This window comes from Macrotis lagotis, chromosome 1 (assembly GCF_037893015.1).
Source record: "Macrotis lagotis isolate mMagLag1 chromosome 1, bilby.v1.9.chrom.fasta, whole genome shotgun sequence".
NCBI lineage: Eukaryota > Metazoa > Chordata > Mammalia > Peramelemorphia > Peramelidae > Macrotis > Macrotis lagotis.
The window spans coordinates 416,471,735-416,499,287 of NC_133658.1; the positions used below are offsets into that span (position 1 = coordinate 416,471,735).

Sequence of the window (27,553 nt, forward strand, 5' to 3'; positions counted from 1 at the left end):
TCATGGAATGTCTGCTCCTTAAACCCTGGTGTGGGAATTATAGACTAGAAGATAGATTTTCATCAAGGTTCTTTAAACAATTTCTAAGCATAAATAAATAAAGCTTCCCAGTATCTTTGAATATGGTAATTCAAGATTGGGAGAGGCAAGAAATTTAAACAGATTCTGCCTTCTCAATTGGAAAAATTTGAGTCCTGTCTAGAAAAATACTCTGCACAAATCATTAATTTGGGCACATTTCAAATCCTGTTGGGATTGCTATTGAAAATGACAAACGACTGCCATCATGTGGATGGAGTGAACTGGGAGTCAGAAGACACTAAGTTCAAAGTCAGTTCTACCCATTTGTTTGTTATCTGCCATTCTGCGAACAAGTTACCTTATGGTTCATAACCTCAACTTCTTTATCTCTACAATGAGTGTGATAAATCTCATGAGTAGAGAAAGTACTTTGCAAAACTTAAAGCACTAAGAAGAAATATGGATTATTATTATTTTATGGTGCTATTAAAAATTCAGGCCCTGGAAGGATTGTTGTTTACCTGTTTCTCCAAATAGCTTTCAAGTTTGGACACCATAAGAACGAAAATATTAATGAACAAATCAACTTTTTTTAGAAAATGAGAATTGAGAATTATTTTTTCTTTTTAGTTTTTTCAAGGCAATGGGGTTAAGTGGCTTGCCCAAGGCCACACAGCTAGGTAATTATTAATATTAATATATTAATATGAATTATATCTATATATAAATAGACTGGTGATTTCACAATTTCATAGTTGTATATATGCATGTGAATTTGGTATGCATAAATAGACCTATGATTTTATAGGTGGAGAGAATTCCCAGTGAGGAAACTCCCACTACCAAGGCAGATGAACACCTGCTCAGCAATTTATAAGAGGACACTGAGGAATTAGAGACTTTGCAGGGTCATAGTGTCAGTATATAGCAGAGATAGATTTGAACCCAGGTCTTTTTGACTGACTGGCTCTCTATCCACTATAATACAATACAATACCTGAAACACTTTTTAAAAGCATCTAATTATCTCATGATGCCTTGGAGTTAACATCATAAGCAAAGGCCATAAAATATTAATGTGGTGAACATTCCAGTTGATAGAATACTAACCTAGATTTTATAGGAAATGATAGTGTTGCCAATATGAGTCATGTTCTATCTCTTCCTCGTAAAGATGGGAGGTGAGCCCTTTTGTCACCAAGCACCCAAGACGTTACCAAGATGCAACAGATTTTACATAGTGGTATAGTTGTGAATTTGATTGGAAAAGTCAGCCACATGCTAAATCAAATGTCTTAAGATGAACTCAGGGAGAACAGAACCTTTCCAATAAGATCTTGATTGTCAAAATGAATACAAATTTTGAAAATGGTGCTCAGCATTCTTCAGGCTCTCTTCTTTAAAAAAATGAGCCCAGCAGAAGAGAACTAGGACAACTTAAAAAAACCTCTTCTAGAAGGACTGGATGGAAGAACTACTGGTTTTCAGCATGGAGAACAGAAGACTGAGGAAATATCTAACTGCTTTCTTTAATACTGAAAAACCATCCTGTGAAAAAAGGGACCAGTTTTATTCTTCTTGGTCCTAGAGGGAACAGTCAGAAATAAAGGGTAAAAATTTCAGAGACTAAATTTAATATAAAAATAAAAGTTCCCAACAATGAGAACTGTTCAAAAGAATTTCCTAAGGCGGTAGCAATTTCCTATCCCTGGATGTCTTTTAAGCATAAGTTTGGTGATTGGTGTGGCTTTTGGCTATGTGTGGGTTGAATCTCTTTAGTTCCTTCCATCTCTTAAGATTTTATCATGTTTAAAGCTCTTTCAGCCTCTATACTCTAAGACTAATTGAGTTCTAAATTTCCTTGAAACCCTCATATATTAATGATTCTTAAATGTTCAACAATCTAGATAGTTGCTGAGGTCCCATCTCTCCTCTCTGACCACTTATTTCAAAGCTTCTAACCAATCTCCTCACCACCAAGTATGTAGTCTTTCCCCTTCCTCTTCATTCACCACTTTCATTCTGGTAACAATACTTTTGTTCCTTGATTGTATGTATCATTTTGATCCCCTATAGCCCACTCACCATCCCCTAAACTTTCAAGAAACAAAATTGCTCTCCCTGGCTACAACTCCTTTCTGTGTGCTATTTCCCTTTTAAAATGTAAGCTTCATAAGGGAAGGGATTGTTTTTGCATTGGCAAGTAATAAGTGCTTCATTCATTCATTCGCATTGGCAAGTAATAAGTATGTCATTCATTCATTCATTCATTCCATTCAAAATTCTGTGATCTTACTTCTTGAAAACATCCTGCATTAGTGGGGTGGAGAAGTGTGGTGGGGGAATTCACACTGAAATGGGAGGCAGAAGAGATAATAAAGGTTCTGACCCTAAGTGATCTTGGTCAAGTTACTTCATCTCTCTAGGTTTCCTATTTATTTAATATATTGAATTAGGCTAGCCAACAAGTTCAGTTTATGAAACAGTATGGCTCCATGTAACAACCATGTAACAACCCCTTTCTTGTTGCAAAGTGCCATTTAAATTCTATAGTTCTATTGGTAGCCATTATTTTGAATATTGCTTTCAAAGAATAAACCACTAGTTTAGGTTTGGGAATAAGAAGAGATACCTTTTAAAATATTGTGATGGAATTTATTTCACACTAGCTAAATATAACTAAAATTATTTTATTTCTATGAAAGAGCACAGGTCAATTTTTTTCCCTCAGACAACAGGAGATTGACTTCCATGAGGTTTTGTACAAGAAAATAATAATGGCTATTTAAATATATTTTCTACCTGTGAAGACAGTCTCTTCTATTGTTGGACCCCTTTGTTAGGAAATTACTTCTTACATTGAGTTCAATTTTTTACTTTCTGTTATTCCAACTCCAGTCCTGGCCAGTGAAAATAACCATACAGAATGCTTCTGAGGTTTTGTATTATGCTCATTCATTAAAACAATGAATCCAGTATTAGTCAGATTGTTGGAGAATTTCCAACAGTGAAGGTAAAATGAAGAGATGATTCTGTTTCTGTCAGAAATATAAATTAAAACTTCATTTTTGAGTATCATGGCAAATTCAAGTTGTACACATATTTACATCACAGAACATACTCAGAACATCCATGGGATCTAGAATTGGAAGGAACTATCAGTTCACTAGTCCAATCTCCTTGTTTCACAGTTGAGTAAACTGAGGCCCAGAGAGGTTGAATAACTTACATTAAGTCATATTGATAAGGAACAGTGAGGTATTTGAACCCTGGTTTTTCCTATAATTTGGTGATTAGGAAGAAATACATTAGTCTTTGGAACTGAGAGGGTCCTTATAAATAATCCAACTATATAACAGCAGGAATTGAAGCCACAGAGAGAGGAAGTCACTTGTCCACATTAATAAAGTTAGGGCTATCAGCCATATTTCCTGGGTCCTACTCTTTTTTTTTTTTGCTCTCTCACACATCCCACCACTCTGAGTTCCTTCCTGAATAAACTTTTTGAAGAACAAAGCAAAAGGTCTGAAATCTGAAGTTGCCCAAAGTTTTTCCTCTGTGCATTTACCAAAATTCAGTTCCCAAATTACAAGAGTTTAATTTCTAGTCCCATATACATTTATGTTGCCTTCTGTTGTCTAAGCAGCACCCACATTTAAACAATTAAGGCAGCTGGTGTATAGGGATTAGAGTTGTGGATTGGGAGATCTTCAGAAAGACCTGAATTAAATTCCTGTCTCAGATACTTTCTAATTGTGTTATCTTGGAAAGTTACTTAATTTCTTGGAAACTCAGTTTGCTCAATTATAATGTTGGGGGGGTAATATTTCCTGTTTCCCAGAGTTGTTGCAAGGATAAAACGAGACAATATATGCAAAATGTTTTATAAACATAAAACTTCTACATATCTTTTCCCTCAATGAAATCTTCCATAGTTCTGCCTATGGAAAAACTTTGATTTCGTATAGACCTGAACTAAGACATTTCTGATCTGTTGCTATCACAACTCACATTTATATAAAAGCATTCATATCATAAAAGGCTCAAATGTATGAAAATATTTATATTTTTTGTAGTGGCAAATAATGGAAAATTGAGAGGATGCCCATGAACTGAGAAGTGGCTGAACAAACTATGATATATAATTATGATGTAATACTATTATAAGAAATCATGAGCAAGTGGATTTTGGAAAAAACCTGGGAAGACTTACTACACATACTGATGTAGTGAAGTGAGCAGAACCAAGAGAATATTTACACATTAACAGCAACAATGGGTGATGATCAACTATGATGGACTTAGCTCTTCTCAGTAGTTCAATGAACAAAGATAATTCTTTTCTTGTAATGGAAAATTCAGAGAAAAAAAACTATGAAGTTTGAATGGAGACCAAAGCATACTATTTTCACTTTTAAAAATTGGTTTTATGTTTTTTCTTTCTCATAGGTTTTTCCCTTTTGTTGATTCTTCTTTCATAACATGACTAACATAGAAATATGCTAAACACAATTGTACAATAGCTGTTATCAGATTATTCACTGTCAAAGGAGGGGGGAGGAAAGGGAGAAAGGCAAAAAATGTGGAACTCAAAATCTTACAAAAATCAATGTTGAAAATTATCTTTACATGTAATTGGAAAAAATAAAGTAAAAAATAACAGCATCATAGGTTCACAAACTAATTTCTTCACAATATTTCTCTGATATAGTCAGTGCAAAGCAGCATTGTCAATATTACAGATCATGAAACTGTAATGAAGGGAATATCTTAGCTACTGTGTACAAAGTCCCATTACTATTAAACATCAGTGTTACATCAGAACTTGAAGTCCAACAGTCTTTCATTACCCCTGGTCTGCCCTCCACTTACAAGACTTTGGCTTTGTGAAGATCAATTCCTCTCACCCAACACAATAAATTCTCCCACAGATGTCCAGAAGCCAGATCCCCATAGTGTACCTATTTGATCTTGGAGGGAATGCAACATTTTCTTTTGCTGGTCAAAGTTTGAGTTTTGATACAGAATTTAGAACCATAAACAAACCATACTGGTAAACTTTTGTGAGCATCTCTGCTGATGTCAAGTGCAGTCTCTGCTGGCCAGGCAAATGACCTCACTTAAATCAGGGCAGCTCTAAATCCAGATTCCTATCCTAACTTATTTAAATGCAATGAAAAGTATGACAACCTCTTCAAAGTATGGGAAGCTTTCAAAGCCTATGCCAGTAGAATGCAAACTTTGGCAGGAAGATTTCAAGTGTAAGTCTGGGTATGGCTTGGGTGTCTCCTGTCTTAGGACTGGCCTTATTAAATGAGGTAAGGCAGTCACCAGAAGGGTAGTTGCTCATTGATTATTTTAAGCCACCAACCCAATGAAATTCCTTTAAGATTTGAGGAAGCTACAGTCTATGTTGGTGGTCTTGTGAAGAATCGAATGTATGCTAAAGCAAAATCCATAGACTCAGAATTGGTTCTAATAATTATTTACTTATCTTGCTTACACATACTCTGTGAAGGTAGGAAACTTACTATGGCTTTATTAACAAGGAATAAAGATACCCTTATCCTTAAATTGGCCAGAGGTGAGTTTATGTTTCACCCCAAGTCACTGATCAGTCCACACCTTGATCCTTCTCACTAACCATCCCCAATATTAAAAAAATACAATTAGGTCTTTGTCCTTTATTATTGAAACACACAAATCAAAGTTTTTTTATATCAAGCTGAGGGAAGAGCAAGAGGCAGTAAACCAGCAACCAGAGGAAAAGGATGAAGTACACCAAGTCTTGCTGTTGTGCAAAATGTACAAGTGAATCGGAGTGTGCACCATGATGTCCTTGCAGCGTGGCCTCTCCGAAGCTGTTCACCTTCCTAGAAAAGAAAGATAGAAATTATAACAAGCTGATATCAGATAAGCAGATATAGCAATGAGGGATCTCTGAGTCAGGAGTCAGGGCCAGGGAGATGGAGTAAACAGAGTACCCCCAATCTGATGACCTCAATGAAAAATTAAGACAATCCCAGGAGTTCAAAACCAAAGAATCTTAGAAATGAAAGGGACTTGAGATGATCCAATGAATGCCCCTTGAGAGGGGCTCTCTAAGCATCAGTCAGACAGCAGAAGGCAAAGACAGCATGAACCCAGACACAAGTTCTGATGTCTTTATTTGCTCCATAACAACATGAACTGCTTAAAAATGGAATGGACTGGGGCAGCTAGGTGGCACAGAGCACCAGCCCTGGAGTCAGGAGTACCTGAGCTCAAATCCGGCCTAAGACACTTAATAATTACCTGACTATGTACCCTTGGGCAAGCCACTTAACCCAATTTGCCTTGTAAAAACCTTAAAAAAATGGAATGGATTGCCTGATAAGTTAATGAGCTCCCTTTTCACTGGAAATAATGAAGAGCAGACCCTACTCAGGTACAGGTTGGACTAATTCAGCAGTTTTTCTATCAGGACTCTTTTAGTCTCTTAAAAATTAATGAGGATACAAAAGAGCTTTTTGCTTATGTGGGCTATATTATATATATTTATTATAATTAAAATAAAATTAAAATGCCTCAGCATCATCATGAAATCAGTTATGACCTTGGGAGTCCAGAACACTTTGAGAACCACTGAACCACCTGATCTTTGAGGTCTCTTAGGTCACTGAAATACTATTACTCTTATCTTATAACCAAGCCTTTTTCTAAAACAGATTCTTTTCTAGCACAACCCCAACAAGTTGTTGGTCTACCTTCATTTGAACATTTCCATCGATAGAAATTTCATTACTTTTGGGACAGCCCACTAACAAATTTAATAACTGTGGGAAATTATTCCCATCTCGATTTGGATGAAATCAATTTGTAACAAAAATCAACCCATTACTCAAATATCCACCAGCAGATAGTAATATTCTTAATCATCTGTAAAAATGGTTTATTTAGAAACAATGAGCAATCCAAACAGTTCATTTCTATTTTGGGGGGGTTGATTTTCAGAAGATTAGCCTAAGGGCCCTTGCTTTATTTAATTTTTCTGAATGGCAGGGAATTTGGAGGTCCAGAAGCCTGCTGCATGGCAGAACAGCCAAATGAGGACTGAAATATTGACTATGAACAATCTACAACTAGGTGATCCAAATGCAGAAACCAAAAGGGGCTGCATTTAGGATCCCTGAAAATTCTAGTTTTGTGTTATTTTCCCCCTTCAAATACCAAAGCAATATTGGTTCATTTGCTTGGGGCAAAAGATCACCATTTCTATTTTCACATGTTCAACATTTCTCATAATCACTAATTTCAAAGGGGAAAGGGTCTTCAGGGGCAACTAAGTTCCACTGATATCTGAATATATATTCCTTCCATAATGTCTATGACAAGCCTAGTCTCCGCTTGTAGACCTCTAGTAGTGGGGAACTCAATACTTTATAGAGTCCATTTCATTTTGGCACAGCTCTTAGTTATTTTTCAATTTCTTCTTTCTTTATTTTTTTTATTTTAAAGCAATGGGGTTACATGACTTGCCCAAGGTCACACAGCTAGACAATTATTAAGTGTCTGAGGGTAGATTTGAATTCGGGTCCTCCTGATTCCAGGGCAGGTGCTCTATCCACTGTGCCACCTAGTTGCCTCAGTTTTTCCTTATTTTGAGCCCAAGTCTTCCCCTTTATAATATCCATGCAATGCTTCTTATTCTGTTTTCTGAAGTCAAGCACAATGAGTTTAATCCTTCTGAAACTTGGAAGTCCTTTGAATACTTGAAGACAATTATGATGCATCTCATAGATCTTCTATTTTCAAGGCTAAATTTTCCCATTTCCTTCAACTGATTTTTGGATGTCAGGATCTTAGGGCTCTTTACTATCTTCAACTACACTTTAATTTATCAATCTTATTCCTAAAATGTCCCAAGGATAATTATCCATAATATTTCAAATATGGCCTGACAAACATAGAAGAAAATATCAAATTAATTTGTGGGATTTTTTTTTTGAGAGGGGAGGTTTCCATCATGTCACAGCCTCTGTCTTAATGTAGCTTTTTGGCATATATTCTATTTTCTCAAACTGAAAATTTAAAAGAATTACATAATCTCAGAGGTTAAAGGGACTATAGAATTCATTTAGTCCCACTATTACTTGAACAGGAATCCTCTCTATAAGCAACCCTGATAAATAGTCATTCATTGTAGAGTGGCAGAAAACAGGATCCACGCTGGAGAAGGCTTAGATTCAAATCCTGCCTTGGACACATTCAAATTGTATGACCACGGACCAGTCATATAACATCCCGATATCTCAAGTGATTCTGTAAGACTTTAAGTTACAGATGAACAATTTTATTCAGTTGGTGAAGGTGGGGTCTATACTGAAAATTTCACCACACTGAAGAACTCATAAGTCTGATGTGGCAACTCCCCATCTTCAACCCCAAATAGCACACTACTGATTCATTTATTATTGTAGTCAATCAACCAGAACTTTTTGGTCTTTTCCTCAAGAGTTATTTTTTATCAATGTCTCCTCCATCCATGCTTATACTTTTGATTTTTTAAAAATCCAAGCATTAGGCTTTGTATTTGTTCCTATTCATTTCATATTATTTGATTTGGTCCCTCATTTCAACCTTTCAGGAACTTTATGAATCAGTTTTCTTACCAAATGTCCCAGTTATTTTCCCTAGCTATCAACCAGAAATGTGATAAATATGCCAACTATGCTTTTTACCCATTTTATAGAAAGAAAAACTGAGGCATAGTGAGTTTTGCTAAGTATGACTGATAACTCAATCAATAATGGGGGAATGGGTTCAAGTACAAGTGAAAGATTCTAGACATTTGCTTTTCTTTTTTCTCCTTTCCACAGATTCTGCACAAGACAATTTCCTGAGCATCAGTTTAAGGATGTCAGTGGATACTGCTGGTCTATAATTGCCACAGCAACAACAAGATGTCTATATTCTTAGAAGATTGGTGTTTTCCCTCATCACTTGGCAAGAATTCTTAGTGGGAGGGAAATAAGCACACTTTCAGCTGGGGTCTGTGGGTCACCAAATGGGGTATTATTTCCCATGTGTCCTAGTATAGTCATAATCCTGGTTAGACATTACTGAAGGGATCCAAGAAAATTTAGATATAACTGAACAACAAAGTATCTATCACAGGAGAAGCAGTTTTAACTCAAGAATCAGAATATATGAAGGGACCACAGTAACCTATAGGAAGGTCCAACTGTAACAGTTTATAAATGCTTAACAGGTACAGAGATAAGATGTTAAAAGACTTGATATAGGACTTCCTACTCCAAATCTATTCCTCTTTCCCCTATAACACATGTCTTCTTATTCCTCCCAAGCTGGTTCAAATCAATGGCTAAAAATAACAGTAAGATTGGTGAATGGTTCAGATCCTTACCAGACCAGGCTTTTGAGAAGCTTTGTATTTCTACATTCTAAAAAGGCATTTTTTCTGGAACAGTAATCCATCAACATCAATCTCAATCCCGCAAAGTTAGCCTTGAGGCAGCTAATTCTTCAACAGTAAAAATAATTTCATAAATTCCTTGTTCTTTTGCATCCTATCTTCATGTCTGCTTTGATTCTATAGCCCTATAAAAGCACTAAGGGGGTTTCTTAGTATGGTACTTGCACCAAAGCATTAGCTCAACTGTCAGGATATACTAGGATCATCAGGGCAAGACAGGTAGAGGATCCTGGAATTACTTTTACTATGTCTCCTCTGTCTTGTATATTGGCTCTGTTCTCATTATCAGTTTATTCCAATTCTCTAAATATTCATCAGCTTCTAACACCCACTTGCCCCACAGTAGTGAAAAATGAATTTTGATTTATTTCCTGAACAGGTTTGAAATTGAAATAGCCATAATTCCCCTTCCTCCCAATTTTATTTTCCAGTCTTTTCTTCTGATTTATATTTAATTTATAAAAATTCCAGGGAAGCAATTTTCTCAATCAATTTAAAGATTAGGGGGACATCATTGTTACTAATATTCTATTATTAACAACTGACATTTCTATAATCTTTTTATATTTTTACAAATGTTCATCTTAATTACCCTATTAGGAGGAATAATAGACATACTATCATTCCCTTTTGACAGCTTTGAAAACAGAAACTCAAAGACTTGGACTGATTTTTGTCTGAGGTCAATGTCAGAATCAGAGTTGAAATGCAAATACAGGAATTCTTTCCGACACACCACACCTACCATCCTGCGTGGCAAAAAAAGCTGTTAGTAAGATAAATTTGTTTAGAAAAGATTGTGGGACCTTGTTTTTCAATTTTTAAGAATCACCTACCTGATTAATAATCGATTTCTTCTTTCTTCTGTGTTTGCAGGTCTCAAACGACCATGGCTGACATGATCCTACCATTAAATGTAAAAACAAACAAAAAAAATAATTTAGTAAGTGAAATATTCAAGAGAGAAAAAGTAAACATTGAGAGCAGCATGAAATAGGGAGACACAGCCTCAAAAATGAGAGAGACACTGGAGGATTTTCTATTGATGGAGAATTGTTCCATAGAAATTTCTGTTTATGAATGACACTGCTTATTGCATCCAACTTGGAAAACACTGTAGGTTCTTCTCTTCAATACAATCCACAATCTAATCATCCACACAGGAAAAGGCAAATAGATGAAAGACACATCTTGCCCAAATAATGACATGTAGTTGAATGGTCAAATCCTCTTAGTTTTATCTACCTAACAATAAATTTAAATTATGAAATTTTTAATAGAAATTGGATTTTCCAAGATTTGTGTATATTTATATATAATTTATATAGATAAATATATCTGTTGAAATAAGCACATACCTATATATGACATAGGACATGTGCATATATATTATATGTATATTATTATATATATACATACACACAATAAGTGCACACATGTACTGTGCATATGTAATGTATGGATAAATTTTATTTGATCTAAAATCTGACAAAATAATATAATCTAAATCTTTTACTGTAATTTAAAATGGAAAAATGTAAATATGAACCAGAACATTTGCACTATCTTTAATAACAGTACAGCAACAATAACATATGTACTTAGTGCTTTACAAAGCTTTTAATTCAGTTTAATTAAATAATTATGTGTGTGTATATATTTGTATCTAAAATATGAAGAGCGCATAAACCTTTCCTAATCTTCATTATAACCCTGTGTTGCTGTAAGTATTAGCATTAAGTAGATTTGTTTGAAAAGTGGTTTCAAGAGTTGGGAAAACTTAGGTTCAAGACTTACTTATTCTAACACATGTAACATGATAGTGTGACCTTGGACAAGTCAAAACCTCTCTCATTGCTCTAGAAAATTCTCTAAGACGCCAAATTCAAAGTGTTATACTTTCTATCCTACAAGCCTCAGAAGATGTTATACTGGTCATGTGGTTTACACATTAATAAAAAGTCTTTTTACCATGTTTTACAGAATCACATAAGAAAGTTCTTAATACATGTTTATTGAATGAACAAATGAATAAATTTCTCTCTCTTTTTCTTTTTTAGTTTTTTTGAGGGCAATGGGGTTAAGTGGCTTGCCCAAGGCCACACAGCTAGGTAATTATTAAGTTTCTGAGGCTGGATTTGAACTCAGGTACTCCTGACTCCAGGGACAGTACTCTATCCACTGCGTCACCTAGCAGCCCCTAAACAATAATTTCTAAAGCTACAATTAACCTTCTTAGTTACCTGTCCTATTAGGAAATGAACTTTAAAGGTCTTTCATGTATTTTCATAATGAAACAGTCTAATTCCTAACTCTATTTACCATTTTCCTTTTTGCCCAATTTTTGAGAGACTATAATGTTTGTCTTTAAGAGCTTCTTTTGAGGGATGGGAGGGAATTTGATTAGTTAGCAAGGAGGTGAAGCAAGGAGGAACTTAACATACTAACCATTTCTGGGGACCTATTACCTTGTCTTCGGATATAAAGGCTAGAGTCACTGTGGCTTGTCCTGGAAAATAAATTAAATTATTATCAGGCCATCCTTCCATTCATTTCTCAGGAATACAGATTCCTCTTATACAAAGTTCTTGTGATATGGCTTTAGGCACATAGAGACTCAAAATTTCCGATGTTTAGATAAACATGAGAATTTTTTTCTCTATTATTACCATATTGACATTGTGCTTACAAAATGAATAAGGTGGACCCTGGTCCTAAAAGAAATGAGGTTGGGGAAAATCAGAAAGAAAGTCATGAAAGAAATTATAACATAGGTATATAGACTTTGGGAGGGGGAAACAATTCTCAGAAGTCTATAACATAGACTGTCAGGGCTGGAAAAGACCTTGTAGTCTACTAGAATTAGAGTCACTGGACTTGTGGTGCTGCACGACCTTGAACAAAAATCCAACTTTTAGTCCTGTAACCAAGACCAATAAGGGCTAGAGAGTAGAAATGATTTGAGGGCAGAGAGAATCCTAGGAGAAAAAAACAACCCAAAAAACCAAATTTCCCAAATCTAAGTCTATAGCATACCCCTATATTCTTTATCATTTTTCATGATCCTAAAATGGAAAAAAAATATGGAAAATAATCCTCTGACATCCCAGAAGAATTCATTGGTTTGTTCTTAGAAACTTTATAATTCATTCTTGAAGTTTCACTCCAAATATGTTTTGACAATTTTAATTTAACCATTTTGGGGTCCAAGAACTCTAGTTTTTGATTGGTGGAATAACAATCTAAAAAATAGAAGCAAATCGATAGTAACTTCAAAGACAACTTCACTTGAGATAATGAGCTGAAAACAAGAGACTAATAGAACTTTGCAGGAATTAACTCACCAGGAAAGAGCACAAGAGAACTTGAAAATAAAGGCATTAAAATCCCTGTATATAGGATATACAGTATATATTTGCATCTAAAATATGAAGGGCACATAAACATTTTCTAATCTTCATTATAATCCTGTGTTGCTGGAAGTATTAGCAATAAGTAGATTTGTTTGGTGATTAGAAAGGTGGCTTCAAGAGTTGGGAAAACTTAGGTTCAAGATTTACTTATTCTAACACATTGTAACAAGGCTAATTATTTTAAGGAGATGACACTTGATGAAAATGAATGCAGTTATAAATACTTTAAAAAACAACTGAAAATATGTCAGAAATTACTAATCTAAAAGTCTACTTTCATATCTACACAATCTTTTTGAAGGTTCTGTGCACAAGTTGAAGGATTCTTGGATGAAAATATAAGGAACAGATTCCTTTTTAGAACAGACACACGAATGACTGAATTAGAGATGCTCAGAATATAATTCTGTTTCTCTTTCATGTGACAATTACCTCCTTCCCTGCAATTCTCCCAAAAGCACTTGCCTTGGTATAAGAGAATGCACATTTAAAGGCATTCTTCAAAGGAACTTATATGCATATAGTAATATAATACAGGATTCCATAATACAGACTATTACAGAAATAACTTTCTTCAATGATCCACTGAAAGTAAACATTAAGTGTAGCAAGAAACAGGGAGACATAGCCTCAAAAATGAGAGAGACACTGGAGGATTTTCTATTGTTGGAGAATTGTTCCACAGAAACTTCTATTTATGGAATGACACTGCTTATTGCATCCAACTTGGAAACACAGTAGGTTCTTCTCTTCAATACAACCCACAATCTAATCATTCTCACAGGAAAAGACAAATCGATGAAAAACACATCTTACCCAAATAATGACATGTAGTTGAATGGTCAAATCCATTTAGATTATCTACTTAAACAAACAAATAATGAATTAAGCCAAGAACTAAGATGAAAAGGGACTTGCTTGTACTTGTAAAATTGTGAAGTACTTTAAAAGATACCTAAAATAAAAGTCTATCCTTTGAACAATTCTCTAAGATAAAACACCACAATTTCAGAAGCACACTGGCAAGTAGCTGAAAAGGCAATGAAAAGACACATGATAGGTAGATATGAACTGTAAGTATGTCACTTATCAATAATGACTTGTATGTGAAAAGCAAAGTAAAAAAATAAAAAAATATTATTGAGGACATGTATGATCAGAAAAGGAGGAAGGTCAGTCATTCAATGAGAATGAGGTTGGTGAGTGGACAATCCTACTGCTGCACTCATATCTATGAAATATTTTAAGAACCAGAAATAGATCTCCAAAATATTAGGGAAAACCTCTTAAAGATTTGTGGAAAGATATGTTCAAGAATTATTCAGAATGAGAAGACATGGACAAAACATTCCAATGAATTCATCTTGCTTCCTAGACTCAAAGAATCCCAGAGGTTAAAGGGAGCTCAGAGTTGATCCACCTATATCTGGACTTGGAATCCCCTCTATTATAATCCCTATAAGAAATAGTGCAGCTTTTGTTTGAGGACTTCCTATGAGGGGAAATTCATTATTTTCTCAAGAAGTTTATTCTGCGTTTGTGATGACTCTAAATGTTAGAAAGTTTCTTCTTACAATGAACAAAAATTTGCATCTCTCCAAATTCTACCCTCTAAGACCAAACATAATCCACTAAAATACATGAAGACAGCTATTATGCATAAGTAGTTTTCCAGCATGCTCTAGAAACAGGTGTGTCCAACATGTGGGTTGCAGGCTGCATGTGGCCCTCAAAGTCCACTCATGTGGTATCATTACATTTTATAGTAGTATACTCATTGATTTCATGAATTACATGGTAGTTATGAATAAATGTTAAATTTTATATGTGGCTCTTGACAAGTTATTGTTGGGCAATGTGGCCTAGCTAAAAGATTGGGCACCTGTGCTCTAGAGGATCACCGTCACTGGAATTTCCTATGAAAGTGCTCATTTTTAAGGCTTACCTTGTCTCCAGACCCACCATGTTCTCCCCCAGGACTAAAACTCTTATTCAAGGGCCAACAGAAATGCTCCTGTGGAGCATACCATCCATTATGCATTCTGTGCTCTGGAACCTTTATTTTAAATCCTCTATCACTTCAAAGTTCATGAAATCCATCTCTCTCTCAATCTAATTCTTTGTTGCTATGATCCACCATTCTCCAAGTAACTCCTTCTCCTTTCTCACTGAATTCAATATGTGGCTTTCAATCCTTCTATCTCCTCCAACTGCTGCCTTCATATTTGGAGATTTACGTATAGATACTAATGACACTTTGAGCACAACTACCAGTAAACTCACTATTCTCTTCACTGCTCCTACTGTCTTGTTGCATAGTAATACACTTTCTCATCAAGCCAACTACAAAATTAATTCAATCTACTCTAAAATCACCCCCCAGTTATATGGTTGTCTTATTTGTCTAACATACTTGTTCAAGTAGTGTCTTGCTATCTAGTATATTGTGAATTCTTACTTATCCCATTCTGTATCTTACAAGCTTTCTCGACATTCATTATCTTCTCCCCTGCCCCAGTTTCTAAGGAAGATATAGTCCCTCTCTTTGCTAAGGTCAATCCTTCTTTACTTGAAGTTTTGATCCTATCTATTCCCATCTCCTCAAGGAGCATTGTCCTTTGATCATTTCTGTTCTCCCTTTCTCCCCTCACAGCACCCTAAGTCAAAAACCTAAATCAAAAACCCCAAAACTCTTCATTTAATGTAATCTTCTTTCTTTTTTTCTCTTTCAGTCAAACTCCTGTAGTTGTTTGTTTTCACTTGCCTCTTCTTCCTTTCTTTCCACTCTTTTAAATTTAGTCTCTAACTGAAATCTACTTACAAGTGTTCTCTTAAATGATTTCAATGATCTTTAAACTGTGAATTCTTCTAGCCTTTTCTTGATCTTCATCCAATTTGACTTTCCTGCAACTTTTTGGTGGTGATCATCTTTCTCCTGAATACTCTCTTCTTCCTTGGCTTTAGTGACATTGTCTTTTTCTTTTTCTCCTCTTAGCTGATCAGTCTCACTAATCCTACCTGTAGGACTGCTTCTTTGTTGAATCAAAATCCATTTTCCATCTCCTAAGTACTGATGTCCCCCAGTGCTGTCTCTTGGGCTCTCTTCTCTTTCCACATTGTCTCATGTAGAGATTTCATCTATTCCCTATTATCTTTATATATGAGGCAGCAAGGGGCAGTGGATTTGGAGTCAGAGGGTTTGAATCTGAATCCCAGCTCAGCCACTTTCAGATGTGTTACCACAGATTAGTAACTTAATTTCTCTGGACTTCAGTTTCCTCAACTAAACAACGAGGGGGTATAGTAAAAGATGACTTCTAAATCCCTTCCTGTTCAATATTTTAAATTGTATTTTCTCATGTTTTGTATCTCTAAATCCAATATCAATTTCTACTGAACTTCTCACCTTACCAATTACTTGTGGATCATCTCTACATGGATTTTTCAAGGGAATTTCAAATTCAACACACAATTCATTCTATGTTCTCTAGTTTGCCCCTCATATAAGTTCTATTTTTATTACTGGTACTACCAGGATTCCTAATCACCCAGATTCAGAATCTTAATGTCATCCTTAATGCTTCTACTCTCACCTGGTAAATCAATTGCTAAGTTTATTAATTCTATCTCCACAACATTTCTCACATTCATTTTCTTTTCTTTACTATCAGTCCATTATTCTTGGTCTCTCTCTTCCTAGCCTCTACCTTTTACAATCTGTCTTCCAAACACAGACTTGACTATATTTCTCTCATATTCAATTATCTTCAGTGATTCCCTAAAAATCTCTAAGATAAAAGGCAAACCCTTCCATCTGCTACTTAAGATCCCTCCCAATTTGGATTTAACCTACCTTCTCAGACATTTCATATTATTTCTTTTGTTTTTTTTTGCAAGGCAACTGGGGATATGTGACTTGCCAAAGGTCACACAGCTCGGTAATTATTAAGTGTCTGAGTCTGGATTTGAACTTAGGTCCTCCAGATTCCAGGGCTGATGCTCTATCCATCATATTATTTCTTTCACATTGATTTATATTGCAAATTAGGCTATTGGTATTCTATTTTATCTTTATCCTATTTCCCATGCCTAGAGTATTCTTCTCCTCTCCCTCTGCTTGTCAAATATTTTTTTCTTACTTCAAGGCTCAATTAGGGTGCAATTATCTTTTATGAAACTCTCTATGTCCTCTAGAACTTAAAAGTTCTCTCCCTTCTCAAATTACATTGTAAAATTATCATGGTACATTTCAAGTCTACCTGGAATTTAAGCTACCTGAGGGCAGAAACTATTTTTCTTTTTTTTTGTTCTGGTATTCCAGAGACCTACCATAGTGTCTTCTGCACAGAAAGTTTTTAATAAATATCTGTTGAATTGAACTGAACTTGAATCAAGACATAATAGAGAGGATGAAACTGGGATAATAGAATGGCAATCTCAAAAAATGTCATTAGGCTGAAAAGACAGGTTAAAGATGAAATTTAAGAAGGATAGATATAAATTCCTATTCTTGGGTAAAAAAAATTCAGAATAAGAGGCATGGTAGGCAAACAAGTTCTATGAAAAAGATTCAAAAGTTTGAGAGGCCTGCAAGGTCAATATGAATGATTAATGTGATATGGAAGGCAAGCAGCAATGTAAAGAAGAATAGAGGTGTTTCCTGGAGAGGTCAGAAAGTGATCTTTCTTATCTAATACTAGTTGAAAATTTTAGAGAAAATACTGGCAAGCCAGAATTATCTAGAAGAATTGAACCAACATTTTATGAGGAAGAAAGAAAAGACTTAAGAGTAGATATATTTAGTGGTGTTAAAATGAATGTCTCCTATCTGTTTTTGTTCACTCTGTGGCCAAAACAATTTTCTTTTTTTTTTTTTAATAAAGACTTTTTTGCAAGGCAATGGGGTTAAGTGGCTTGCCCAAGGCCACACAGCTGGGTAATTATATTAAATAGCCTGAGGACGGATTTGCACTCAGGTACTCCTGAATCCAGGGACTACAGAGATCCACTGAGCCACCTAAGTCTCCCCAAAAAGAACTTTCTAAATGCAACTTCCTCTTACACTATGCCACTCCATTGCTCCAAAAACTTCACTGATTTCCAATAGGCTACTAGAAAAAATACAAACTAGTATATAAGGTCTAACATTGTCTAGCTCCAATGCTCCAACTTACTTTCCAGTTTTATTTTCCAGTTGTTCTTTTCACATATTCTATTTTTCAGGCAAGCTTTAGTTATCATGATCTCATCATGCCTCTCTCACCTCTGGGCTTTGGTACATGTCACTGTCCACAGTGCATGGATTGAAGCATCTGCACATTGCTTTCTGCTGAAAACTCTTTTTAAGATCCAGTTCAAGTACCATGTCCTTCATTAAAAAAACTTCCCTGATTCCCTTGGCTATAAGTAATTCTTCCTTCACAAAATGTTTTGTCTGATAGGCCTGTTGAGTACATTTATCTTATTCTATCTTCTATTATTGGTATCTATCCTTCATCCCTCAACTAGACTGTCATCATTTTCTCAAGGCAGGAACTATCATTTTCCCTTGTATTTCTAGGATACAGCATGGGACCTGGAACATAGATTAGTCACCTAATATATGTTTTCTCTTCTTGATTTCTGCTTAACCAGGGAAAGAACTAGGTCCAATAGATAGAAATTTGGAGAGACGGATAAACTATAGTTTAATAAAAGGAAGAGATTTCAAAGAGTTGCTCCAAGTAAGAAAAGGTTAAGATTCATGATTCATGAATGGGTGGCCAAGTAATGAGTCCTGTTTAACTTTGGGATCCCTTCAAACTCTAGAATATTTAATAAAACCCTTATCCCCAAATCATGGGATAGCTGCCAAATATATTCTCTTACATGCAAAAATGTAAAAACCATCTTGAATGTTCATTTTTCGGGTACAGAAAGTTTAGAGACTATTCAGCATGTATGCTGAGCTAAGGCATCAGGCTTCATAGTACTTAAATCTGGAAGAGAACTTAGATATTATCTAGCCCAATACTCTCTTTTGGCAGATGAAGTCACTGAAATTTAGACTGAGGAAGGGATTTGCTCCAGGTCACACAAATGTATAAATGGTGGAGTTAGAATATGAACCCTAGGTCTGTTTTGAATACTGAGTTTCCAATGCTTTCTTTCTTTTTTTAAATTAAAATTTTTCTTTTCTGTGCTCCTTATATTTTCTGAGTGATCAAGGCTATGTTTAGATATTTGCAGGCCACTTTCAATTTTTTAGGGATCAGTGATTTGTAAATTAACCACGTCCTCCTGTTCATAATTATGAGGTGAATGTGGTCAAAAAGAGGAGACAGAACTTAAATCCTCCTCCTTTGCTCCTTGTGTTACAGATCTGGTGAAGGCTTGGTCAACGAAGTTGAGAGTAATAGTTAAAATCAAATTTTTGAATTTTAAGTCACAATTGTCCATGTAAATACTGCCTCCCCATTACAGCTGCAATATACTTTCACATTTATTAACTAAAACAACATTTATATAAGGATTTTAGGCTTTGAAAGTACTTTCCTTATAACAACCTGGTGAAGTAGGCCATGTGAAAGCTATTATGCCTGCTTCAAAGATGAGGAAACTGAGGCTCAGAGGAATTAAATGACTTGCTAAATGCATGGAACCAGTGAGTGGCAATTTTGGGTCTAGAACCCAGGTCTTCTGGCTCAGAGTCCAGGGCTCCTTCCTTTGTGCCTGGCTGTGCCCCACCATAAAAGTGAGATGTAATTAATAAAGTCATTTTCAGATTCTTGAATCTGAGAGAAAATTCTGTAAAAACCAAATACCTTGAATTCACTTTGCGATCAATGATTTCTTCTTCTAGATCCTCTGAGAAGTCAGCAGCTTTAGCTGCTGCAAGAAGCGAACTCTCTGCTTGGTCCCCATGATTCCATTCTTCGTTCTTCTTAATGTTGCTAGCTTCTTCTGGCAATTTCTCCAAAGAGGCATCTAACTTGCCCACATTTTGAAAATCCTGGGACTTAAAAGAAATCAATATTTTCCACTGAAGTGTGAAGTAGTATAGCTTTGTCATGCTTCTGTCTCTTCTAACTAAGTCCAATAGTACTTCCTTCACTGAAAGTTTCTTCAGCAACATCTATCACAAATCTCAACCCAAGCTTCTTTTTAGACTCCCTCTACTTTCACCTCAGCCCTATTTACCCAACTGCTAACCAACAATCAAATACAAATAATTCAAATTTCTCTATTGTTGTTCATTATTTACAAATCACATTTCTTAAAACTATGCTGACTCAGGTAGCATAAGCATTATTCCCTTTTTAATAGAAGAAGTTAGCACAACTTGCTGAAAGTCACAGAGATAGTAATTATTTATGGTTAAATAATGTTCTTTTAAGTCAAAGATTGGTACATATCCAGCACATCATAATACCCTTATGTGCTTCTGGGCAAATTTAATAATTTATTTTCAATTTTCTTATCTGTAAAATGGGAACAATATTTGCAGCACTTATCTCTCTGGATGGTGGTACAAACCAAATGAGATAATAGTCTTTGCATGTAACTTAAATAGTTACATGTTAGTTTTTGTTAAAATTTTTAAAAGTCTTTAACAGCCATCATTTGAGCCTCAAACTAAGTAGAGAGTAGTAGGAGGATCATGTAATTTTCCATGAGAGCAGTAAATCTCAGAGAGGGAAGGGATATCCTTAAAGCTAGATTAATAAGGGCTGGAAGTAGGACTTCTAGTGTACAGTTCAGAATTTTTCCTATTTGATCTTTGGATGATAAGGCTTTTTATTATACTGCTTTTTTTTGGGAACTCAGATAATATAACCACCAGGTGTCCTAGAAAATCCCAGAGCAGTAGTTTATACAATTCACCTACCCAACAAACACAAGTTGATTAAGCACTTACCACCTAACAAAGCCCACTGCTGGTGTGAGAGATATAAAGACAAATAAGACATAATGTGGAATTTCCACTTATTAAAAAGTCTAACTCAAATGCTAGTACCTTCAGAAAGTTTATCCTTTATTCTTTCCATCTGCTATCAAATTTTGTTCTGGAGCTCTCTACTGCATTTATCATGTAATGTTGGACATCATTGGGATTTAAAACAAGGAAAGTTAAGAGATCATCTAGAAGTTACTCTCATTTAACAAATGAAGCTGAGGGTCAGAAAGTAGAAGTTATTTTTCCAAATAGTGGAGTACAGATTCTAATCTAGGTACCATAACTTCAAATTTAATGTTCTTTCCAAAAATTCTTTTTCATCACTGTGTGCATTAGTTCAACTCAACAATCTTTATTTTGATAAAGGTGAAAAGAATAGTTTTGAGTGATGGTACCAGAAGGCAGAGTGCAGCTAATAAGAGTGTAGTGGATAGAGCAATGACCTTGGAATCAGGAAAACTCATCTTTTTTTTTTAGATTGAATGGGGTTAAGTGGCTTGCCCAAGGCCACACAGCTAGGTAATTATTAAGTGTCTGAGGTTGGATTTGAACCCAGGTACTCCTGACTCCAAGGCTGGTGCTCTATTCACTGCATCATCTAGCCGCCCCAGGAAAACTCATCTTTAAGAGTTCAAATCCAGTCTCAGACTCTTACTAGCTGAGTGACCTTGACCAAGGAACCTTGTTTACTTCAGTTCCTTATTTGTATAATAGGTTGAAGAAGGATATGGCAAATATTTCAATACCCTTCCCAAGAAAATATCAAATGGGATTATTAAGATTTGGACACAACTGAAGCAACTACAACCAAAATTAGAAGACAAGTTGAGAAATAAATGGGATATTAGGAAGTAGAGGCTAAGAAGGTGTAGACAACCTTACTGAGAGCATGAATGAACAACTGCCTTGTCTGGATCTAGTGAAGGCTTTGTTTTTTTTAAAAGGATGGTGAATAGAGAGAAACAACAATAGTGGTAGAGAATAGAGAGAAACAAGCAAGAAGATAGCTTACCTAGAGGAACAAAAGAGTGGACTCACAGAAAAGTGAGATCAGGGGTTGGTCCTGGCAAGGAGAGGTGCTGCTTCATTTTTACAAACTTCTAGAAGGCAGGGAATAAATTGTATCTAAACTGTGCTTCTTCCTCAGTCCAGCATAGGACTATGCATTATAAATTTTGAATAGATGAACTGAATTGACTTCAAGCAGTTTAAAATCAATAGAGATAAACCAGGGAAACATCACACAACAAAGCAAGGTCTAATATGGTGCTTTACCCTTAATGCACTAACTAACACTAACAGTTCTATAAAGAAATGAAGGAGAAAAAAAAGAATCCCAAATAGCCAAGCATTCAAAATATCTGAACTAAACTGGCTTAATGACAAGAAAATGTCAAGTACCATGATAATTCTTTTGCCTCCAAGATGTTCTCGAACCCTGAGAAGAGGAATTAAATTCTATTTTAAAAGGAAACATTGCCTTTATATGGCTCTGCCTTCTCACCTTAAGGAAAAAAAAAGAATAGCTATCCTGTGATTTAGAGGGGCAAAGCCTGGAATTATCAAAGTTACATATCAGGAATCTCCCCTGGAGGGCTGGGAAAACCTGCTGCACTGGTTTGGGTCTTAAAGGATTTTAATAATCAAACTTAAGTGGGGGGGGGGGGATTGTCCAAGATATGAACAAAGACTGGTGAGGAAAATTGTTTTGAAGAATTTGAAATCATACCCTCGCCTCTTTCCTCCCAACTCACCAGACAAAAGCTACCTTTTTTTTCTGGAGAAGGTGAGAAGAATCACAAAATAATAGACCACATTTACATAGTTTTCTTCATAATCACCCTGCCAGGTAATATTACAGGTAACATTAATCACATTGAATTGTTACAGATAATACTAATCTCATTTTTTAAAGGAGGAAATTGGGATTATATGGCTAAAAATGTCAAAGCTAGGATCTAGGCTTTGTGATCTTTTCTGTTTATTGTTTTATTTATCTTTATTAAAGCAGGTGTTTAGAGCATTGGACTTAGGAGTCAAGAAGACCACAGTTCAAATGCAGACACTTGATGGCTAGCTCTGGGCAAGTCAGTTTTTCCATCTGTGAATTGGGAATAAGACCAAGCTACCTGCTAGTTTCTTCAAAACACAAATAAGAACTATTTGTAAACTTTAAAATTGACAATAAACAATAATTTTTATTATTATTATTATTAATAGGAGCTAAGGTGCTCACACCCAGGCTTTCTTTCTCCTTTCTCTTCACTTATTGAGGAAATTCTATTTTCTAGATTTTTTTAAAATGATGAGCCAATAAAGCTTAGCTCAGAGAGGCTAAATTAAATGTCTTTCTCAAGGTCAAAGGTCTTTAGTTGCTTAGGTGGGATTTGAATTACTCCCTCAGACTTGGATGGCACCAAAATGCTATGGGGTCATTCATTAAAATTTGTTTTTAAATATAGTTACTTAACTTTCTAGTTTACCATGCTAATTAAACTCCCCACTGTGTTGCTCCCCAGTTCTTTCCACCCTCTAGTTTACATGTGGAAGGGCAGGGGTTAAGAGGACAATCATACCTTGCATCTGCATTATGCATATCTGGGTAAAAGTCTCTCAAAATCCCCACTCCTAGAATGTCTATTCTCCCTGACTGCTGAAATTCTACCCATCTTTTGAGGATTAACTCAATGTGTCCCACCCCCTCCCAAAATGCCCTAGATATCTTCAATTAGTAAATCTTGACTCCTACCCTCAGACCTCATTTGGTGTGCAGTCTGCATTTTTTGTGCATTGATTGTCATTTTGAATAACAGTTATATGATCTACATGTGTTAAAATTCCCTTCCAGAAATAATCTCCAAAAGGGCAGGGACTAATTCTTAAATGAAGTTTTCATTTTCTACAAAGTTGGGCACTATGATCTTAACACAGTAAAAGATTTTTTTTTTGTTAAAGTCAATAACATCACATTTTTAAGCCAGCACTGCAAGCAAAGCAGAGAAGGAAACAACTAGCCCATAAATTGAAGCAAAGTAGACATTCAAGCTGGGCATATGAATTTCTCTTTCCCAATAGATTTTTTCCTTGAATTTTTATTTGGTTTTGCCTTAAACATCTAGATAATTTTTCCCGGAACTCCATTTCCTATTGCTTATACATTCATAGCACTTATGCTGCAGAAAAACCCTGTTCAGTAACATTCCTAATCCATCCACTCCATGTTACTCAAGATACAGAAAAGGAAATTACACGATGGTCAACTACAAAGTATGTTATTTAAATAAATAAAAATTTTAATACAATGATAATCAATATGGATTCTAGAAAAGCCTTCCCACATTTCATCACTGACTCAGACATGAACCACTCTTCACTATCCAGTCAAGGTTTTTCTTAAAATACATAGATGAGATGGGGAATACAAGCCTTATGTCCTTTTTTAAAAAACAAAGTTAAACTAAGGTTTAGGGGCAGTGCGGAAGACTTGAAATAGCTCTTTAGAAGTCATTTTACAGATGAAACTCAATCTAAGAAACAGTGTTTTGCCCAGGGTCACAAAGTTCATAAGTGTTTGAGGCAAAAACCAAACCCAGATATTCTTTCCTCCAAGCCCAGGGCAAGTAACATCCATTGTGCCACTCTAATGTTATGGGTTCCATATCTAGCACAATCCATTAGGTTCATTACTTGAATTTTTTCCTCTTCTTTTAAGGGCCAGAGGATGGTGTTCAGTCCTTTCACTGTACTTCGAAGTGCTCCCCATTTTGGGGGCATACTCTGGTTCTAAAACTTTCTTTGTTAAGCTAAATTCTCACTCCTGCTTTCCTCTCAGAGTGGTCTTTAGACTAATGAGCAAAATCCAAGGTCAAGAAAGCACAGAGATTTGCAGTGTCCTAGGAATTCCCTAGGAAGATAAAGTCCTTTAGGCAATTACTTGAACAATGGTGGATGGTTCACTTTAGGAGTGTGGTGGAGCCAGCTGGAACCAGCTCACAAAAGGCAATTGTTAAATTTTCAGTGTGAGTACTTACATCTCAAATTGGCAGATGCTGCAAATGAGGGCTTGATTTATTGTTTTGTTATTGTCTAGAGTTAAGAAAGTGATGGGTCTAGAAAGTAATGGGAAGAAATCCTAATGATACAGATTAAATTAAAAAGTGTACTGTGTAGACATTCTCTTCCCTCCTCAAAAGCCAATTTGTAGACATTTTCACCTTATCTGGAACATGTTCATAGTGGAAAGAGCCATGAACTTGAGAGTGCAGAGTTTTAGCTTTGAGTCCTTCTTCCCCTAATAATTTCTATCTGGGTGACCGTGAACAACCATTTTGCCTCTATAGGCTTCAGTTTCTTCATCTGGAAATGATTTACTGTGGGAAGTAATATTAAAGATCATCTAGTCCAGAGGTGTCAAACACATGTTCCACAACACTCCCCAGTTGAGGGTGGAGGTAGAGAAACCAGATTAAAATATAATTGGAAAATATTTTAAAAAATAAATAAAAATACAATTAAACACAGATAATGATAATATGTGGTTTCTGAGTCAACAGGCACCCACAATAGTGGCCCCCATCTCTATCTGTTTCACCCCACTGATCCAGCCCATAAAAATTTACAGCTGAGTAAAGTAAGGAAACTTCATCCCAAGAGATAAAAGTGACTTATCTAGACTCACGTTTCTAACAGTACAGCTGAGCTTCAAAGCAAGTCCTGACTCCAAATCCACTTTTAACTACACCATATTGTGAGATGATAATATCTATTGCTCATTTCTCACAGTTGTGAGAAAAGTATTTTGTATATTAAAAAGTGTTATGTAAATGGGAGTCATGAATATTATTTGAAAGGTGTTAATACTAATAAATGGACTGCATAAAAACTTAGAGTTAAACTAGGTTTCTATTTATTTTGTAACTGTCAAGTATAATTTTTGTATAATATTTCCCATAATAGTCATTTGTGTTTGTCTTATTTTCCTACTAGAAGGTGAACTCCAAGAGTCTGGTAATGAGGTTTTTTCTAAACTTTGTGTTTCTGTTAGTTACTAATTCAGCACTCTAAACATAAGCACTTAAATACATATTATTCTATGGAGGCAAATCTGTCTTGGGGCCCCAGTCTGGGGTGGAAGGCTTCTAGTAGAAAAGCCTTAAGCCAGAAAAAATAATTGTCTTGGAGTATTTGAAAGGCTATCATGAACTAGAATTGTTCTGTTGGCCCCAAAAGAGAGAACAAGGACCAACTGATAGAAATTTGGGTTGTGGATGGATTTTGGCTCATTGGAAGGCAAAGCCTCCTATGAATTAGGCCTATCTTCAAAATGAAATAAGCAGTCTCACAAGTTAGTGGATTCCTCTCCATTGGAGGTCTTTAAAAGGAGGCTAGATTATTTGCCAGAGCTCTAGAATGGGTTCCCTGTTCAGGGAACCTCTGAGGTCCTTTCCAAATCAAGGGTCTGTACTTCTGTAGCATTAAACCTTTACTTGTTGGCATTACCACACTGCCAATTTCTGACCCTTTCCTTTTTTTTATCTGAACAACTTTAGAGTTTTAGAACCTAAGTGTAATATACTCATTTAACAATCAATCACTTGAAGGTTTATGATATCTTGTGACAATCTCTACTACAGTTGTCTTAAATTCTTGCTTAGCTTCTTAAAGTCTTGTTGCTCATCTCCCTAATTTAACTATAGACCATTCAGGTTAGGGTTTACTGCATGACTTTCTTTTTTCATTCATTTGCCACAGTACCTAGAACATACTAAGTAAGTATTTAAATATCTGTTGGTTTCAAATTTTAGATTAGTGAAGTTCAAATTAATTTACTTACAAAGTAATAATTGCCTTCTGTAAATTCAGAGTGTGCCAAGTTGAATTCTGATCTTTCTAAGTTGATGGGATAATAATTATGTGTTTTGTATTAAGTTTTCTCTTAGGAAATGGTTAAGTAAGAGTTGGGAGAACTAATGAGGGTGGAGTATCACAAGTCTATGAAGTGATTTCCTTATTGGTTGAGTGTGAATCTTGAATTAGAAAATGAATAATCAATTTCCTTGATCCAAAGAGCCCCTTTTGTGCAATTTGGGGATTTGTGCAATCTGAGGAGACAGATGCTTTCCGTCTGGGGGAAAATCAGGATGGTTCAGACTAGGGATGGTTAATTTCAGTTAAGGAAGAGGATAGAATGTTTGATGCTATGTTAGTACTGGGTAGATTCCTTTTATACTTCAGTTCTTCAAGGATCTATGAAAAGCTTTCTTTTATCAACAAACCATCCTGATAGGATGGCTTTCATGATATGCCAAGGCCAAGATCATCATCTCCCTGCAGCCTGGTAGAAGTCTTTTCCCAGACTAAATTAGGTTGGATTCTCAGACAAAGCATGAATGTGTATTTATATACACATGTACACATACATATATATACAAATATACATATACATATACATACATACACACTCCATTGCTGGACCTGTATTCACAGCATTACTAGCTTGGTAGAATTTCCCAAATTTTATTCCTACTGGAATAGACTTTGGAAACCCATAATCACCTCAATACTATGATGCTGCATTAATGTGGGGCTTTAGTGGAGATTTATTTTATATGGACTTCTAATTACCTTGTCTTAGAATATTATTTTAGAATTTTTATATTGTCTTGTCTCTTGGGTTTAGTAATACACTTTTCGGTTGTGAGAATGTGG

The 27,553-nt window shown here is 35.5% G+C and overlaps 1 protein-coding gene across 8 annotated transcripts in view; it reads right to left on the minus strand.

The window, feature by feature from the left end:
* Window positions 1-5,690: 5,690 nt before the first annotated feature.
* Window positions 5,691-27,553, minus strand: part of CLMN (calmin) — a 151,427-nt gene continuing 129,564 nt past the window's right edge. For 4 of the 8 annotated variants that reach the window (XM_074213010.1, XM_074213008.1, XM_074213011.1 and 1 more), the window contains 4 exons: window positions 19,713-19,906; window positions 11,945-12,005; window positions 10,333-10,400; window positions 5,691-5,894 (listed from right to left, as the gene is read on the minus strand). In XM_074213010.1, coding sequence (XP_074069111.1) covers window positions 5,726-5,894; window positions 10,333-10,400; window positions 11,945-12,005; window positions 19,713-19,906 — 492 coding nt within the window. In that variant the 3' untranslated portion in view covers window positions 5,691-5,725. Of the gene's footprint in view, window positions 5,895-10,332; window positions 10,401-11,944; window positions 12,006-19,712; window positions 19,907-27,553 lie in introns of those variants that run through there. The other 4 variants (XM_074213009.1, XM_074213013.1, XM_074213015.1 and 1 more) reach the window with 4 other exon arrangements.